At 33.1% G+C, this 16,449-nt stretch overlaps 1 protein-coding gene across 1 annotated transcript; it reads right to left on the reverse strand.

The window, feature by feature from the left end:
• Positions 1-2,899: 2,899 nt before the first annotated feature.
• On the reverse strand, positions 2,900-8,936 carry LOC107828343 (transmembrane 9 superfamily member 9-like). Its single transcript, XM_016655632.2, has 7 exons — positions 8,705-8,936; positions 5,317-5,481; positions 5,119-5,228; positions 4,909-5,017; positions 4,699-4,811; positions 4,413-4,563; positions 2,900-4,245 (listed from the first exon to the last, which is right to left on the reverse strand). Exons 1-7 carry the CDS (start codon positions 8,816-8,818, stop codon positions 3,088-3,090), a joined length of 1,920 nt encoding a protein of 639 aa, XP_016511118.1. The 5' UTR covers positions 8,819-8,936; the 3' UTR covers positions 2,900-3,087.
• Between the last annotated feature and the right edge of the window lie 7,513 nt (positions 8,937-16,449).

Below are 16,449 nucleotides of genomic sequence, written 5' to 3' on the forward strand. Positions count from 1 at the left end.
TGCAATTTTTACAACTTTATCAAAGATAGCAAGGATTGTTTAGAACTGGTGTGTGAATTCATTGGCGTCGGTAACAATTGGATGTTTCAAATTAGTAACTTAGTATTTTCATTTATCATTATGCTACTGCTACACTGTATTTGGTAGCAATAGCAATTGCCTTACTTTGTTTCATTATTTTTCTTTTACCTGAACAGAGTGTAACTTTGGCCCAGTTTGGGACTTAGTATATACATATATATATATATATATCAGCTACTAGGTGAATAACCTAGTAGTAATTTATTAATATATATATATATATATATATATATATATACATATATGATACACAAATGATACACAACGTAATACACATATATTTTTTTCATGTTCATCTTCTACTTCGAATTTTAAATTCAAACCACCTCAAAACTCTACCAAATCATCCCAAAACTGATATTCGAACTCCTTAAAATGTACTCAATCTATTCTAATAACACCCACTCAAAAGAAAGCAAAAATTTGACCCCTTTTTAGCTACAAATAACTAATTGGCTAACATTGTTAACATTGTGCTAATATTGATAATATTTTATGAATTAGCCAATTTTTTTAATAAACTACTAATAAATGGACATAGTTGGTAGTATTCATGTTATCAACCCTCTTGAACATGGTTTCTTGGCTTACAATGTTAGTTATTGATTAATTTGTTATTCACTGTACCAAGATGTGATACAGTAATACTGGATTTGTGATCCATAATCAAAACGATTTCCACTTTACTAAAGACTGGCTCAAACCTTTTGTGTATTAAAAATTATACTAAATAAGTACCAAAATAGAAGTTCAAATCCTAGATCTATCTTTGCTATATAATAACCTACAGGATAAAAATCATCCATCTCCCTTATCAAATCACTAATACAAAAAAGAGATTTGATATCGCAACGAAAATTAAGCTAACATCTAACACTGAGGTGGCACTAGGAGAATGATCCTCCGTTGGTGCATCAGCAGCAGCAGGAGTGTCTGCAGTTGGTGCATCAGGCTTAGGTGGGGAACCAGGCGCATGTGGAGTCGGTGAAGGGGAAGCCTCTGAAGGGGTATCTGCAGCCGGTGGCTCTGGCTTAGGTGATGAGCCAGAGCCGGGGGCTGCAGAAGGTGAGGGTGTAGGGGTAGAAGTTTTATTAGGCGAAGGAGCAGAGCCTGGTGATGGCGCGGAGGAATTATTGCTTGTGCTAGGTGAAGGAGCACGATTAGGCGATGAAGACGGGGAATTAGCTGATGAATCAATCCCCAATGGAATAATAGCATTGCTAATTTGCAAGATTGAAATGTTATAAGGTTGTGATGCGACGGACTTCACTAGATTTGATCCAAGTGTTGCACCTTTTGCAGCTGAGCCTAATGCAACACTACCACTGCCTAAATCTGTCACATTCAAATATCCTTGATCACTATTGGCTTGGCCAGTGGTCTGAAATAGAGTTGGAGCCTTCATGGTTTTATTAGGTAATTTTTGCAACTTCTGGACGTCATAATAGTCGAGCAAGACATGCACGCGCATGATATTGGCGAGCACGTCTTGTGACTTCCCCGAGAGGGGTGACAAGTTGCTGTTTTCGACTACTAGGACAGTGATCGTTTGCCGGGAGTTGATTGCGGAAGCAACTCCGGTTTGAGTGAGGTAATTGTTGAAATTGCTAAATGATGAGTATTGATTAAGAAGATTGGTAATGTTGAATGCCTTGGCATAGCATAAAATATTGAGGAGGAAGAAAAAGAATAGTAGAGAAGTGTTAAAATTATTCATTTGGATATAAAATAGTGTTTGATTGTAGTTTCAAAGTGTTGTGTTGTTGAATTTTTATATTGAAATGAGAGGACTCGGTTTTTGTGGGGAGAATTCATTTGCGCCTCTTTTAGAGGGAATTGGTTTTGTTTAGGAGTGGATAGGAGAATATGGTGGAAGAGCTTATTCATTGTTTTTGTGCCATTTGCCATACTTACAGCACCCTCTTGTCTTAATGTTCTAAGATAAGACTAAAGAAGATCCTTATAAAAGCAACAAAGTCTCTTATGTGATTTTTTACTTTTGACTTTAACTAGGAAAATTACGTTCATATCAAAGAAAAAGTCCTTTTGAAAAAGTTGTTTTAGGTTAACTTACGGAACGTTTTAAGTTCTATGCATTGTTAGTATTAGCTGGTTATCTCATAAAAACGGTAGGAGTAATTAACATGTTATGAACTTATGAAATATTAAAACTACATTGTTTGTGTTAAAAGTTTTTGCACTATCATTTGTATATATCTTAAATCCTACAAATAAACGTAGTTACGTAATTCTCCTGAAACAACTGAGTCTTTTATTTTTGGAAATCACTGGAACTTTTAAGCATTTGTTTCCACAAAGAAAACATACAATATCCATTAGCTTTACATTAACAGTGAAATTTTGCGTCTATTACAATAGATTCTACAAGTCAGGAAGCAGTGACTTGTGGAAGAATGTTTGGAAGTCTTCCTATGTCTATGGACTTTGATACAATTCCAAACCTTTCATTGTAAAAAAATGCATTTCTAATCAAAAACTAAACCAATTTGTATAATTTTAGTTTTACTTTTTCTAAACATTTTGTATATTGTAAATTTAGTCCTTGAAGACTAAGAAATCAAAGTTTGTTTAGTGCATGTTAATTTGACATCCCTATTTATTCCCACTGACTTGTAGTCTAAGGGTGCATCTTGTCCCTATCAAAATAACAAGGGACTAAGGCCGTCTTGTAGAGAAAAGACTAAGGCTAAAAATTGTAATAGAGGACCATCTACTTAACCAAACAGTAAACGAATACTTCAGAAGTTAAAAGATATTACATGACTTCTGGAGGCCTCTATCGAACAAAAAAGATGGCTTTTGAACTGAACTATCACTGGAAAATTTTACTAAAATATTATAATAATCTTATGTTCAAAAATTGGTGGACAAATTAAGATGACTTCTAACGGGATACAAGTACTTTCAAATTCAAGTGTAATGATCTTCTACAGCATTCTTGTTAACAACCAGTAAGGGCAGTGGAACTGGAGAATCTGGGTCTCATCAGTCGATCTTCACAGACGAGTAAATAAGTCTTGTGAACCAGAAGCATGCATAGAAACCGATGGTACCGGTCAGAACGAAAAATGCATATGAAGCAATCAACATGTAACCAAAGTACAAGATCCCAGAAACAGGCTTAGTGATGTCAAGCTTAGTGAAGAAGTAGAAGGTAGCATAAAGGAAGAGGTAAAGTGCGGACGAGCCTGATGTCAGGTAGGATCTCCACCACCACAAGTAGTCCTCGCTGCATAACTGGAAATAGCATAGTACGATAGTTATCTCGGCACAGGTGACAATCAAAATGACAAACACGATGAAGAGGAAGCCGAAGAGGTAGTAAAATTGGTTCAGCCAGATTGAGGTAAGAATGAAAAAGAGCTCAATGAAAACAGCTCCAAATGGAAGTATGCCTCCGATTAGGACTGAGAAGATGGGGTTCATGTACCAAGCCTGCTCCGGGATCTGCCTGGGTATTTTATTCGTCTTCACAGGATCCTCAATGGCTGGCTTTCTAAAACCAACATAACTGCCCACAAACACAAGAGGGACTGAAATTCCGAACCATAAGAACACCAACGCAAACATTGTTCCGAATGGCACAGCCCCAGATGATTTTTGACCCCAGATGAGTGCATTTAGAACGAAGAAGATGGCAAAGACAGTAGCTGGAAACAGAAAAGCTGTCCTGAGAGCAATTCTCTTCCATTCTGTACCTTTAAATAACTTATAGAGACGGGAAGCAGAGTAGCCCGCAAAGAGTCCCATGAAAACCCAGAGCAAGAGCATAGCGGTCATTAGCCCACCCCGATTCGAAGGGGAGAGGAACCCAAGGACAGCAAACATCATGGTCACCACCATCATACCGACAAACTGTACACCAGTTCCAACATAGACACAAAGCAAATCTGAGTTACTTGGAGGCCTGAAAACATCTGCGTGGACTAGTTTCCATCCAGTTTCTTCTTGTGCCTCCTCCTGGGTCTCCAGTTCATTGTACTTGGAAATATCGCGATAAAGTGTTCTCAGCATTATCATCGCCACCATGCCTGATAGGAAAAGCACAATCATTAAAGAATTTACTATCGAGAACCAATGGATCTGATCATCAGCCATCAGAAGATAGGCGTCCCATCTCGACGCCCACTTGACATCACTCTCCTGTTACAAACCAAAGAATCATATAAAATTAGTTTTATATAATACAAAACTCCTATAGTAAATCTCAAAAGGTTGAACATAGAAGTCATAACACATAAACTTATAAAAAGGACTAGTAATGATCAAATTGAGTGGCCATATCTAACAAGATTCAAAAAGTAGCTTACCTGGAATTCAACATCATATGTAAATATGATTTCTTGGTTAGTCTCAACCTCTTGAGGAGAATTTGAATTAGATACAGTCCGCTTTGCATGTGGATCACATGTTGTTAAACGAGTATTTTCAGTCCATTTTCCATCATATTCATGCTTAACACTGGAAATATAATCAGCCATGTCAGTTCTTTTGCACCAATAGATTAAACAAAAAGAGCAAACAAAATCATACACAAATTGCTATGCCTCAACCAGTGAGTGCTGATGGAGATATAGGGTATCCTTGAAAACAAACCTGAATGGCATGACTTCAAATCCCACAATTCTGGCTGAATCTGTCTGCAAATCTTTATGGTACTTAACAGTGAATGTCAAGTGGTTATGGATGAAATGCTTCTCATCCTTGCTCTGCAGGCAGTCACACATAACAATTCAGTGGATTACAAAATTTAGCACTTCTACACAGAAACTCAGTTCTCCATAGTGTTATGGAATATATCCTTACCCCAGCATATTGTCCTTTTACACCGATATAAACTCCCTGTTGATAGGCAGGAGGGGCTTCTTGCTCTAACCTCCGAACTGGAACAACTAAAGGCAGATTATCTAGGATCCTAACACATGAATCCAGAAGATTGTTAGGAAGAGTACTTAAGAAGAGTACAATCCAAAAGTTAGGAAGATGACAGTTTTCTCAAGCAAATAATTGACCTACATGTTGACACGATATTCATCTTCAATTTTTTCTTTAAATTCCTTAGCAGTCTTGTCATCAAGTACAAGCCTACAAACAACATGGCACATCTCTGGTTCCCTCATTTTGAACTGCAATAGAAACATACAGCTAAAAGAAGTCAGTTGCCATAATATAATAAAAACAAATAAATCAAGTGGTAAAGTAGATTACACTGACCGTATAAGGGGAGTTCTCAATTCGATCACCACGAAGCACTTCTCCAAGATTTTCTCTGCTATCCACTATATTTTTTGGACGACAGAAAGGAACAGAGTAGAACGAGTAAGGAAGCTGAGTCTTTGTAGAAGTCAGCTTGTTCACTTTCACAGACAGAGGATCTCCCTGCAACAAACATCATCACCATCCAGGAGTCAGAAAAATTTATGTATTTCCTTCTTTTAGGGTTAAGTAGAATCTCTCTACAAATATTTTATAATATATATATATCATAACCCCCCACCACCCTGTCCAAAAACTTGTTAAAGATCTTTCCCACAAAACAAAATCCATGTATACGTTATCCAGCTCACATCACCTGCCGATGAACCAAAAAGGTATGTTTAATATACTTTTGGGCATAATTTGACCTAGATTTTGTGAGATGATCACAACTCTATGTGATCTGCTTATATACTAATACACATTCTTCCAAGGGAATTAAGTTGACATTTTTCACCATACATACCATTCCATAATAAACATGCATGCTAGAAAACATGTCGCATTATCAATCAACAACACACTTCTACAGAAGTTCATGTTCAGAATACAATAGAGAATGGAACTTATTTCGAAGCACATCAATATCAATTTGGACAACTGAAAGGAAGAAAAAAGAGGGAAGCATCTAGTCAGAATCATGAGAGGGTCCCCCAAAATAACCTGACAATACAAATCACGTAGGTCAAAATTTACTAGCTTCCTTCATGACAGAAAGCCTACTAACTGATTGAGCAATATTGACTTGTGTTTCAGGGGACATTTTCAGATTGCATATGTAGTCAGAATGAAAGCCGTAAAGGCAAAGTAAAAGAAATATGATGTTGTACAATAAACCCTTTCTCTTGCTATTTAATCAAGTACTAATTCAGCATCCTATAAACAAATAATATATATATATATAAGACCATGAGTGTGGTCTGGCATTGAATGAAGCTAGAGTGGACCACGGGAGAACAGAGTTTGCAGTAGAGGCAGACAGAGTTATCCAATACTTTTCATGTGGTAAGCAACAGGTATCCTGTGGATTAGGTGAGATGCGAACAAGTAAGCCGCGACACAAATGTGATCAAAAAAAACATACATATATCTCCCCATACCCAAATAGATTCTACTGTATGTTTCCCGGCAAAAAAACAAGTGTCCTACCATAAGCTTCCTTTTTTCTTAACCAAAAAATTGCACGTTTTACCAATTCTGCTGCATCATTGCTTTTAAGCAGCATTGGCACAACTACGCCTCAATGCCATTTGTACTCATTCTCAGCTTCCTCGCAATAGTTTTTAAATATCTCTCTCTCTTAAGCAGCATTGGCACAACTACGCCTCAATGCCATTTGTACTCGCAGCTTCCTCGCAATAATTTTTAAACATTCATTCTGTCTGTGAATTCAGATGGTTTTGAATTCAAAGACCTCACAAATCAAACTAGATATATACAAACAGAACCAACTGGTTTCCCCAACAGAGCACATGCATACACAGATCAAAGCAACAAAATGATCTCTCTCTATCTCTATCTCGCGCGCTCTCTCTCTCTTAAGCAGCATTGGCACAACTACGCCTCAATGCCATTTGTACTCGCAGCTTCCTCGCAATAATTTTTAAACATTCATTCTGTCTGTGAATTCAGATGGTTTTGAATTCAAAGATCTCATAAATCAAACTAGATATATACAAACAAAACCAACTGGTTTCCCCAACAGAGCCCATGCATACACAGATCAAAGCAACAAAATGATGAAATTAAGCACAAAACCATACATAGCCCAACAGAGATCTGTGAACCGAACACAAATCAAACTGTAAATAAGCAAACAAAGTATCTAATACACACATCACTTAGACAGGATATTCAAACAGAGCTATTAACATCAAAATATTTGACAATTTTCGCTGCGTAAACTTTCACCTACATTTTAAAATGTATCATTGTCACCATTTTGATACAAGCAGAATTGCATCCTATATAGTAACTCATGCATAGCTTCGGAATATCTACATTTCTATTTCTCAAGAAAGTATATTAATCTAGGTGATCAAAAAAGTGATATTAATCTAGGCGATCTAGCTTAAACTTCAGTAAAAATTGCCTCTTGATATTGGACAACAACAACAATAACACAACATTTTCATTGTTTGTGCAATGATATTCAAACAAAAGTAAACTTTCAACAGCACTTTTAAATGAAGTATCATTTTCACCATCATGATATGTGAAGAATCAGTGACTTATTTTGTGTAGCTTCAGAATCTCTGCATTTTTAATTTTTATGAAAATGTGATATCAATCTGCACATTATAGCTTCAAAGTTTAGTCAAAATACCTCTTGATATCCAAAAATAACACAACAAAAATAAAAACACAATTCGAAATTTGTCCACATGCATACGTACACATGAAGAAAGATAGAGAAAGAGAGTGAATATCTACTTCTTCTTTTTTACAAAAAAGTGATTAATCTAGCTGATCTAATTTCAAGCATTAGTCAAATTGCCTCTTAATAACAAAAATAAGGACGAATATCCATTTCCATGCACACACACATGTAATGAAGAAATACTGAGAAAGAGAGTGAAAGATGTGGGAACCTTTTGGAAATTTAGCTTCAGAATATCCACATTTTTATTCCCTTTTAAAAAAATTGATGTTAATCTAGCAGATCTAGCCTCAAGCTCTAGTCAAATTTCCTCTTGATACCCGAAAATAACAACAAGAATAACAATGCATTTTGCATTTTTTTCCCCACACATACGTACACATGAAAAAAAATTGAGAAAGAGAGTGAAAATGTGGACCTTTTGGATTATTTTTGGAGTATATATGTACATTTTTTATATTCCAAATAAATGACATTAACTAGTCGGTCTAGCCTCAAATTTTAGTCAAATTGCCTCTCAATATACAAAAACAACAACTACTACTACAACAATAAAATAAACAAAGTATTTTTCATTTTGACCACAGACATTTACATGAAGAATTGAGAAGAAAAAAAGTGAAAATGTGGACCTTCTGGAAATGTAGCTTCAGAATATCCGAATTTTTATTAGATATATTAGTCTAGCCGATCTATCTTCAAACTTTAATCAAATTGCCTCTTGATATCCGATACAACAACAAAAATAACAAGGCATTTTGTATTTTTGTGCACACACACACATACACATGAAGAAATATAGAGAAAGGGATTGAATATGTACATTCTTATAATCTAGCCGATCTAGCTTCAAACTTTAGTCAAATTTCTTCTTGATATCCGAGATATCAACTTATTTTGCATTTTTGTACACACACACATAAACATGAAGAAAAAATGAGAAAGAGAGAGTGAAAAATGGGGAACCTTTTGGAAATCTTCAGGAGCGACACCGGGGAGATAGAAAGAGAAAGCATTGTGGAAGGTAAGAAGAAGAGAAATGGCGCAAATCAGAAGAGATCTACGAGCTGCTCTTCCCATGGTGATAATGGGAGGGAGAGAAGAGGAGAAGAAGACGAAAGGGAAATGCGTTTAGATTTGGGAATTGGTTTCAGATCCAAAAATATACACCGAGAGACGAGCGTTTTTATAATATTGCGTCTTTTTTCGTGAGAGATTTCATATAAATATAAAGTTTAATTTGTGAAGCTGTTGCGTGTCGGTTGCTGGGTTGCATTCCCGGGTCCCGCCTTATAGAAATTTTGTCTTTTTATTTTTGGTTTTTGCTTTATTTTAGAATTATCAAAATGAGTTTGATGCGTGAAGCCGATTTAACTATAGACCTATAGTTTGGTTTTTTTTTTGCTGCAAAAGATGTATATTATATATAATATTAAGGTGGTTCGTTATAAGGAGTAGGAGTGTTAAAAACGACATTTTAGGGGGACGATCTCTGGATGGGTCGTAACAAAAAAGGAGTTCTGGGGGTTAAACTTAATTTGGCAGTCGTAACCTCTGGATGGGTCGTAACTAATCGCGTGGCTTTAACAGATCTTAAAATTTCAATTGAGTTTACAACGCAAAAAGCAACTTCACTCAGTTCTTCGCTCGGCTAACATAAGAACTACTATTTCTTTGTTTGTCAACAATTCCAATTTCCTTTACGTCTTGTATTTAAGTCGTTGTCAGTTTTATAATCCTCAATTTTTATAGTGTATTCAGTTCTAATGATGAAATTAGTGTATTCAAGTTTAGGTAAGAGGTTTGAATTTGTGGAGGAAGAAGAGGAAGAGAAAATGGAAAGATTAAAGCCTAATACATTACTTTGTATAAAATCAGCAATTATGTATAAAATATGTAAGTAAGAAGGAACCTCTATAAAATCAGTAAATATGTTTATAATTAAAGCATATTTATATAAAAGTTCCTTTTAACAGCTTTATTTGTAAATTGTAATGATTCACAAGTAAAATTTGTAGAGAAAACTACAAATTTGTATGAGTAAACGCATCACATGCACAGGTGGAGTCATTCAAACATGTTAAACTGCTTGAATCAATTGACATAATATGATCCACGTTAAATTTAATCTGATTAAAATGAATTGAGTTTATTTTGGCTAAACAATATATTATGACACAACTCGCTCATTTCGATATTAATTTTCTTATTTGTTATTTTTTAACAATTTATGTATCATCAAACTAAACTAAAAGCCAGTTTTATTTTCTCTAATCATAGAGAAAGTGCATGTATGCAAACCAAACAAATAAAAAATATTTTTTCTATTTTTTGACAAAGTTCTATGATGGGAGATAACACTAAGTGACCAAATTTTTAGTGAGTTCCTTCCGGTTGTACCTAAATTCATTCATTAAATGAATTAATTTCAAATTGAATTTGTCCAAAATTTAGAAGAATTGGACAGTTAACACTATATGGACAAAATTTAACACCCCTCTACTAGTGATGAACAAAATTCCTCCTTTTTTAATTTACCATAATTGACCTGCAATTTAAGACTTATTACTATTTAGTATTTACTATAACCAGTTGTTGCCCTTTTAATTTCTCATTATTTTCACACGACAAACTTATTTTTCTTTCTCTTCTAAAGAGTTCTCTCTCCCAATCTTCATTGATTAACATCACTTCTTTCCTTTTTCATCTTCTTATATATTTAGAAGTTTCGTTTGATTCCTGTTATCATTCAGAAATAGAATAGGGTATTAGATCTTTAGCTATTGAAAATATTTATTTTAGTCCTGATCATATTCAGTTAATAACGATTAATAACTACCATAATGATCTGCCCTTAATTAATCATGTCTTAAATTTTCAAGTGTATCCTAATGGAGAAGTCAAATCACATTTGGATTCACTAAAAGCTAAATGTATTTTAGTGGGTTATCATTGCTACCACATTTTTTGGGAAAATGACATTGTATAGCTACTTTCAAAATAATAGCCGGAAAATATATAACTTTTGTATATATATACATTATGTATGTTATATACAAAAATTATATAATTTTATACACTTTTTTAGTTACCGAATGTAAATAATTTATGGTGCCGGCTAAAAGTGAAAAAAACTCACAGTTCTTGCTAATACTAGAGGATTAATAGCCTGTTTGGCCAAGCTTCTCAAGAGGCTAAAAGCACTGCACTTTTTTTCTTAACTTGAGGTGTTTGGCCAAGCTTTTTTTGTGGGGGAAGGGGGGTGCTTTTGGAAAGAAGCAGAAACAGTTTCTGAGAAGTAGACTAATACTTATAGCATGTTTGGCCAAGCTGGAGAAATCAGCTTATTTTGAGAAGTGCTCTCGAAAAAAGTACTTTTGGAGAGAATTAGTTTGTGTTTGGCTAATCAGTCTGAAAAGCACTTTTGAGAAATAATTTGTGTTTGGCCAAGCTTTTTAGAAAGTGCTTTTAAGTGTCAAATTACGAATAAGGACATGAATATATTTACTTAATAATTAATATTATAAGTAAATAAAAAATATCAAAATTTTGTTATTACATGCAATAATTAAAAATAAATTCATTTTATTTAAGTAAAATATGAAAATAAAATTAAAAAAGTACTTAATTCTTTTAATATAAGTTAAATATATTAAAATTCCTTCAACAAATATAAAAGCATTCACCCCTAAAGACACTATATATTATAAAGTTTCCTAAAAATAAGAAGAAATATTTATAAATTAATATCCTAAGTATTAGGTTTAAGGGTTATTTTGGTATATACTATATTTTGTTAAGGGTATTTTAGGTAAGAAGAAAAGTCAAAACTGCTTCTGCTTCTGCTTTTGAAAAGAAGCTACTTTTTTCTGCTTCTCTAAAACTGCTTCTGCTTCTTTCCAAAAGCACTTTTTCCCAAATAAGCTTGGCCAAACACCTCAAATTAGGAAAAAAAAGTACTTTTGGGGGAAAAAACACTTTTTTGTCTTGAGAAGCTTGGCCAAACAGGCTATTAAGATATTAATGGATAAGTATTTCTTCTTATTTTTAGGATAGCTTTCTAATATATAGTGACTTCAAGGGTGAATGATTTTATATTTGTTGAATGAATTTTAATATATTTAACATTTATTAAAAAAAATTAATTACTTTTTAATTTTAATTTTATATTTTTCTTAAATAGAATGAAAAGATTTAATTATTGCCTATAATAACAAATTTTTGAGATTATTTATTTATAATATTATCTATTAAGTAAATTTATTCATTCGTAATTTGATATTTAAAAGTACTTTCTGAAAAGTTTGGTCAAACATAAATTATTGCTCTAAAGTTAACAGTAATTAGCCAAACACAAACTACTTCTCTTCAAAGTACTTTTTTCAAAAGCACTTTTAAAAAAAACACTTCTCAAAATAAGTTGATTTCTCCAGCTTGGCCAAACAGGCTATAACTGCAGTTCACCGTTGTTAAGATCAATATTGTTTGTTGTTGTTGGAATGGAAGAAATTCAAAAGGGAAAATACTTCAAATTTATTCCTATGTTATCCAAACTTGGTAGTAAATTATTTCGTACTTGTTGCCGTTAGCGATGTTCCAGCGCCAAATAGATAGACTCAACTTGTACAATAATTTTAAGGAAAAAAAAGTTCAAATTTACTATTCCACTTTCGACTATGGTTTAAAATTACCATTAGACTAGAGCTCCGTTAAAGGTCAAGAGCAAAACGAACATTTTCGTCAACCAAAAGTCAATGGAATGTAAAGTTGCTCAATTTCGAACGAGTGACAGAAATGGCCCAATAAGCTGCTGATCTTTAAATATTATCCCTATTTTTAAAAGTATTTAGAAAATGCCCTCTCGTCCCACAAATATTTATTGCTCGTTTCTCTATCGGATTGATAAAATTTTTTGTTATATTTACTCTACCTATATTAGCAATTGTTCACAAACTCTATCCGATTGACTTTATGGATGTTCAATTGTTCACCAAAGTATACCATATTGGTATAACTTTGTGTTAACTGTGTTGGACCTATTAGTTATATTATTTATAAACTCTACCCAGTTGGCATGATTTTGTGCTTGTTCAATTGTTTACCAAACTCTACCAGTTTGACATCACTTTACCTTATTTACATTTGGCCTATCTGTTAAAGAGTTCATCAAAGTCTACCCAATCGATAAATTTTTATGTGTTTTGTTCAATAAAATATTCTTCGAATTTGCAATTTCTTTCGATCAAACCACCCCAAACTTGCTCTAAATGATCTCAAATTTAAAACAAATTCTCTGAACAAATAAACGATCATCAATCACCATTTGTTCAAATAACACCAAATCACGGAGACTAGCTTAGGGTGTTCACGGGAAATCAAAAAATTGACCAAACCGAAAATTGATTCAAACAGGAAAAAAAAAAAAAGACATATCCATTTAGTTATGGCTTTACATTTTTAAAATCGATAAAAATTTATTTTGTTTTGATTTTAGGCAACAAAATAACTGAAAAAATAGTCCTCAAACTTCAGTGGCCTAGGGTCGTAGTCCCTCTAAGAAGTTGGCCGCAAAGGGATACCTCCGCATAGCTAGTTAGCAGGTTGAGATCTCATTCGTTAATAATAGAATTAATCAGACAAATCGATCCACCAACTAAGAACGGCCATGCACCACCGACCATAGAACTAAGAAAGAGCTCTCAGTCTGTCAATCCTTACTATGTCTAGACCTAGTAAATTTTCCCGTATTGAGTCAAATCACTCTTGGTGGTGCCTTTCCGTCAATTCCTTTAAGTGTCAGTCTTACGACCATACTCCCCGGAAACCCAAAAACTTTAATCTCATAAGGTGTCGTGGAGTCCTAAAAGTTTGATCCCTACTTGGCAACGTTTATGGTTGAGAGTAGGATGGTATCGGATCGTCTTGAGCCCTCAATCCCCCTCCACCCCCCCCCCTCTACCCCAAAAAAAATCTAAAGGCCAAAGGCCATTAGATGGACTTGCAGTTTCCAATATTCAGGTTACAGCTACGTGATGTTTATTAAGTGGGTACAGTTCTGCTTCATTACTGGTTGCTCCAGTATTTATCAATACAGTCTTAGATCACTGACATGTGTGCTCCTTAAAGTTGAATGACCAAACTTTGTTTTTAGTTCATTATTTGTTTTTTGGTTAAATTTCTATTAGTGGTAACATTAGAATGAGAAAGGAGCTAATAGCCCGTTTGGCCAAACTGCAAAAATCAGCTTATTTTGAGAAGTTTTTTTTTATAAAGTGTTTTTCTCAAAAGTACTTTTGGTGAGAAGCAGTTTGTGTTTGGCTAATTAGTTTGAAAAACGCTTCTGAGCAGCAATTAGTGTTTGACCAAGCTTTAAAAAACTGCATCTAAGTGTATTTTTCAACAAAGTGCTTCTCAAAGAAGTGCTTTTGAAGATAAGCTACTTTTTTCTGTTTTCCAAAACTGCTTCTGCTTCTCCTCAAAAGCACTTTTTTTCCTTCCTGAAGCTTGGCCAAACACCTCAATTTTTGGCCAAAAGTGCTTTTGGCCAAAAAAAAGTACTTTTGGCCAAAAATAAGCTTGGCCAAACAGGATACAAATCTGGTTGTTAAGAACTATGAATAAACCTGTCAGCTATTTCCAGAAAAAAAAAATCAACAACAACAATAACCCATATAATCTCACTAGTGTGTACGCAGACCTTACCCCCTACGCTGGGATAGAGAGATTGTTTCCAATAGACCCTCGACATCCCTTCCTCCAAAAAAAATTCCCCACCTATTTCCAGAAAAAAATCGCCTTTTTAAAATCCAAGTGCTTTCTCCTCCTTTCCCTTTCCACCTTCTTCATTTTCTAAAGCATAACCAAAAATATAAAATAAGAGGGAAGAAATGTCCAATTAAAAATAATATAATTTGATCAAAGTGAGACTTTAAATTTGTGGAGGTTTTGAGACTACCAAATTTGGGTCACGACACATATAGGTTAACCTTTCAAAAGTTTCACTTTGCCATTTTCTTAAAGTCTCTCAAGATTCAAACGGAGAGAAATGAAATGTTATTCCCTCCAATTATGGCAATTTCTGTAATAATAAAGTATTATTTTAAACTTTTGGTTATATTTTCATAACTTTTATGCATATGCCGAGTTTCTTCGTTATACCGAAAGATGGATGGGTTCAATATTCTCAGTTCTTTCGTTACCATTAGTATTAGTACCCGCGCGGATGCGCGAACACTAATCATGTCAAATATTTAAGTTATTTGGATTGTATATAAATAATATTAAAATTTACGCTTTCTCAGTAAATATAGATAATTATTAGATATTAACTACATGCAAAAAATTAACCATTTCTTCTATTTTTCTTTTTTGATACCATTCTTGCCGGTGTCATTGGATCCTAAAAATAGTCAGGAAGCAAAATAATAACTTATATTTATGGCAAAACAATCAAATATTGAGACAATGAATGACTCTTTGGATAAGACTTAACTCTTTTACTACTACTTGTACTCTTATTTGATGTGTTGATATCTCTTAAAAAATATTTCTTTCTTAAAATTTCAGTTTCTAAAACATTATTTTTCAATAATAATTATTTTATAATAATGTAATTGAAAATATTATTCTTAATTCAAAATTCATTTTAATTGGCTATCTAAAAATATAAAAAATTCTTTAGCTAGTGATTTTTTTTACTCCATTTTGATATTTGACATTAACCATGTTAAATATATGAGTTATTTGAATTATATGTAAATAACCTTAACATTTAAACCTTCTAAATAATTTTAGATAATCGTCAGATATTAATTAAGAAACACTACATGAAAAAAACTAACATTTTCTCAATTATCGTAGTGATAATTTTATTTTTGCACTATTCTCATAGGTGTCATTGGAACCTAAAAATAGCCACAAAGTGAAATAATAACTCATATTTAAGGCAAAGCACAAAGGTTGACATGATATAAACGATTATTTGATTACGACATGACTCTTATACTACGATTTGAACTCTTATTTGGTATGATTTTATCTTTCAAAAAATATTTCTATTTTGAGATTTCAATTTCTAAAACTTTATATATATATTATAATAATGATTATTAATTATGCAAGTGAAGATATTATCATTAATTTAAAATTCACTTTAATCGGCTATCTAAAAATTTAAATAATTCTTTGGCTGGATTTTTTTAGTATGACTCCATTTTAAGTTTATCGATATCTCTAACCCCAGAATTTAAATTTTTAATACTCTATATATACAAAAAATTTGTTCTTTGAATCATTAAATGTTAAATTAGTTGATTATTATTATAAACATTGCATATATTGTCTTAAAATTGTCAAGTAGTTTATTTTTCCACATCATACTTGGCTTAACCTCAATGCAAACTACTCAAATTGCCATTCCAATTCAAATTCGAATATCATATCAGTTTTGTTAGTAATAGTGATTTTTTTTTTAAAACGACACATAATGTAAATTTTAAAAAATATTCTAAGATATCCTTATCTTTTAATCTATGTATTTGAGTTGAAAACAATATTTGAAATCGATGAGATTAACTTTCAAATTTTTTATACTCAACAAAGATGAAACACAAGAAGAAATTTATTGTCATCTTCTATTTCTCGTTTTTAGATCTTTCTAACATTTTTTTCAATATTTATCTTCTTTTATCTTATTTTTTATGTCATTATTT

The sequence above is a fragment of the Nicotiana tabacum genome, chromosome 5 (genome assembly GCF_000715075.1).
Source record: "Nicotiana tabacum cultivar K326 chromosome 5, ASM71507v2, whole genome shotgun sequence".
NCBI classification, from domain to species: domain Eukaryota; kingdom Viridiplantae; phylum Streptophyta; class Magnoliopsida; order Solanales; family Solanaceae; genus Nicotiana; species Nicotiana tabacum.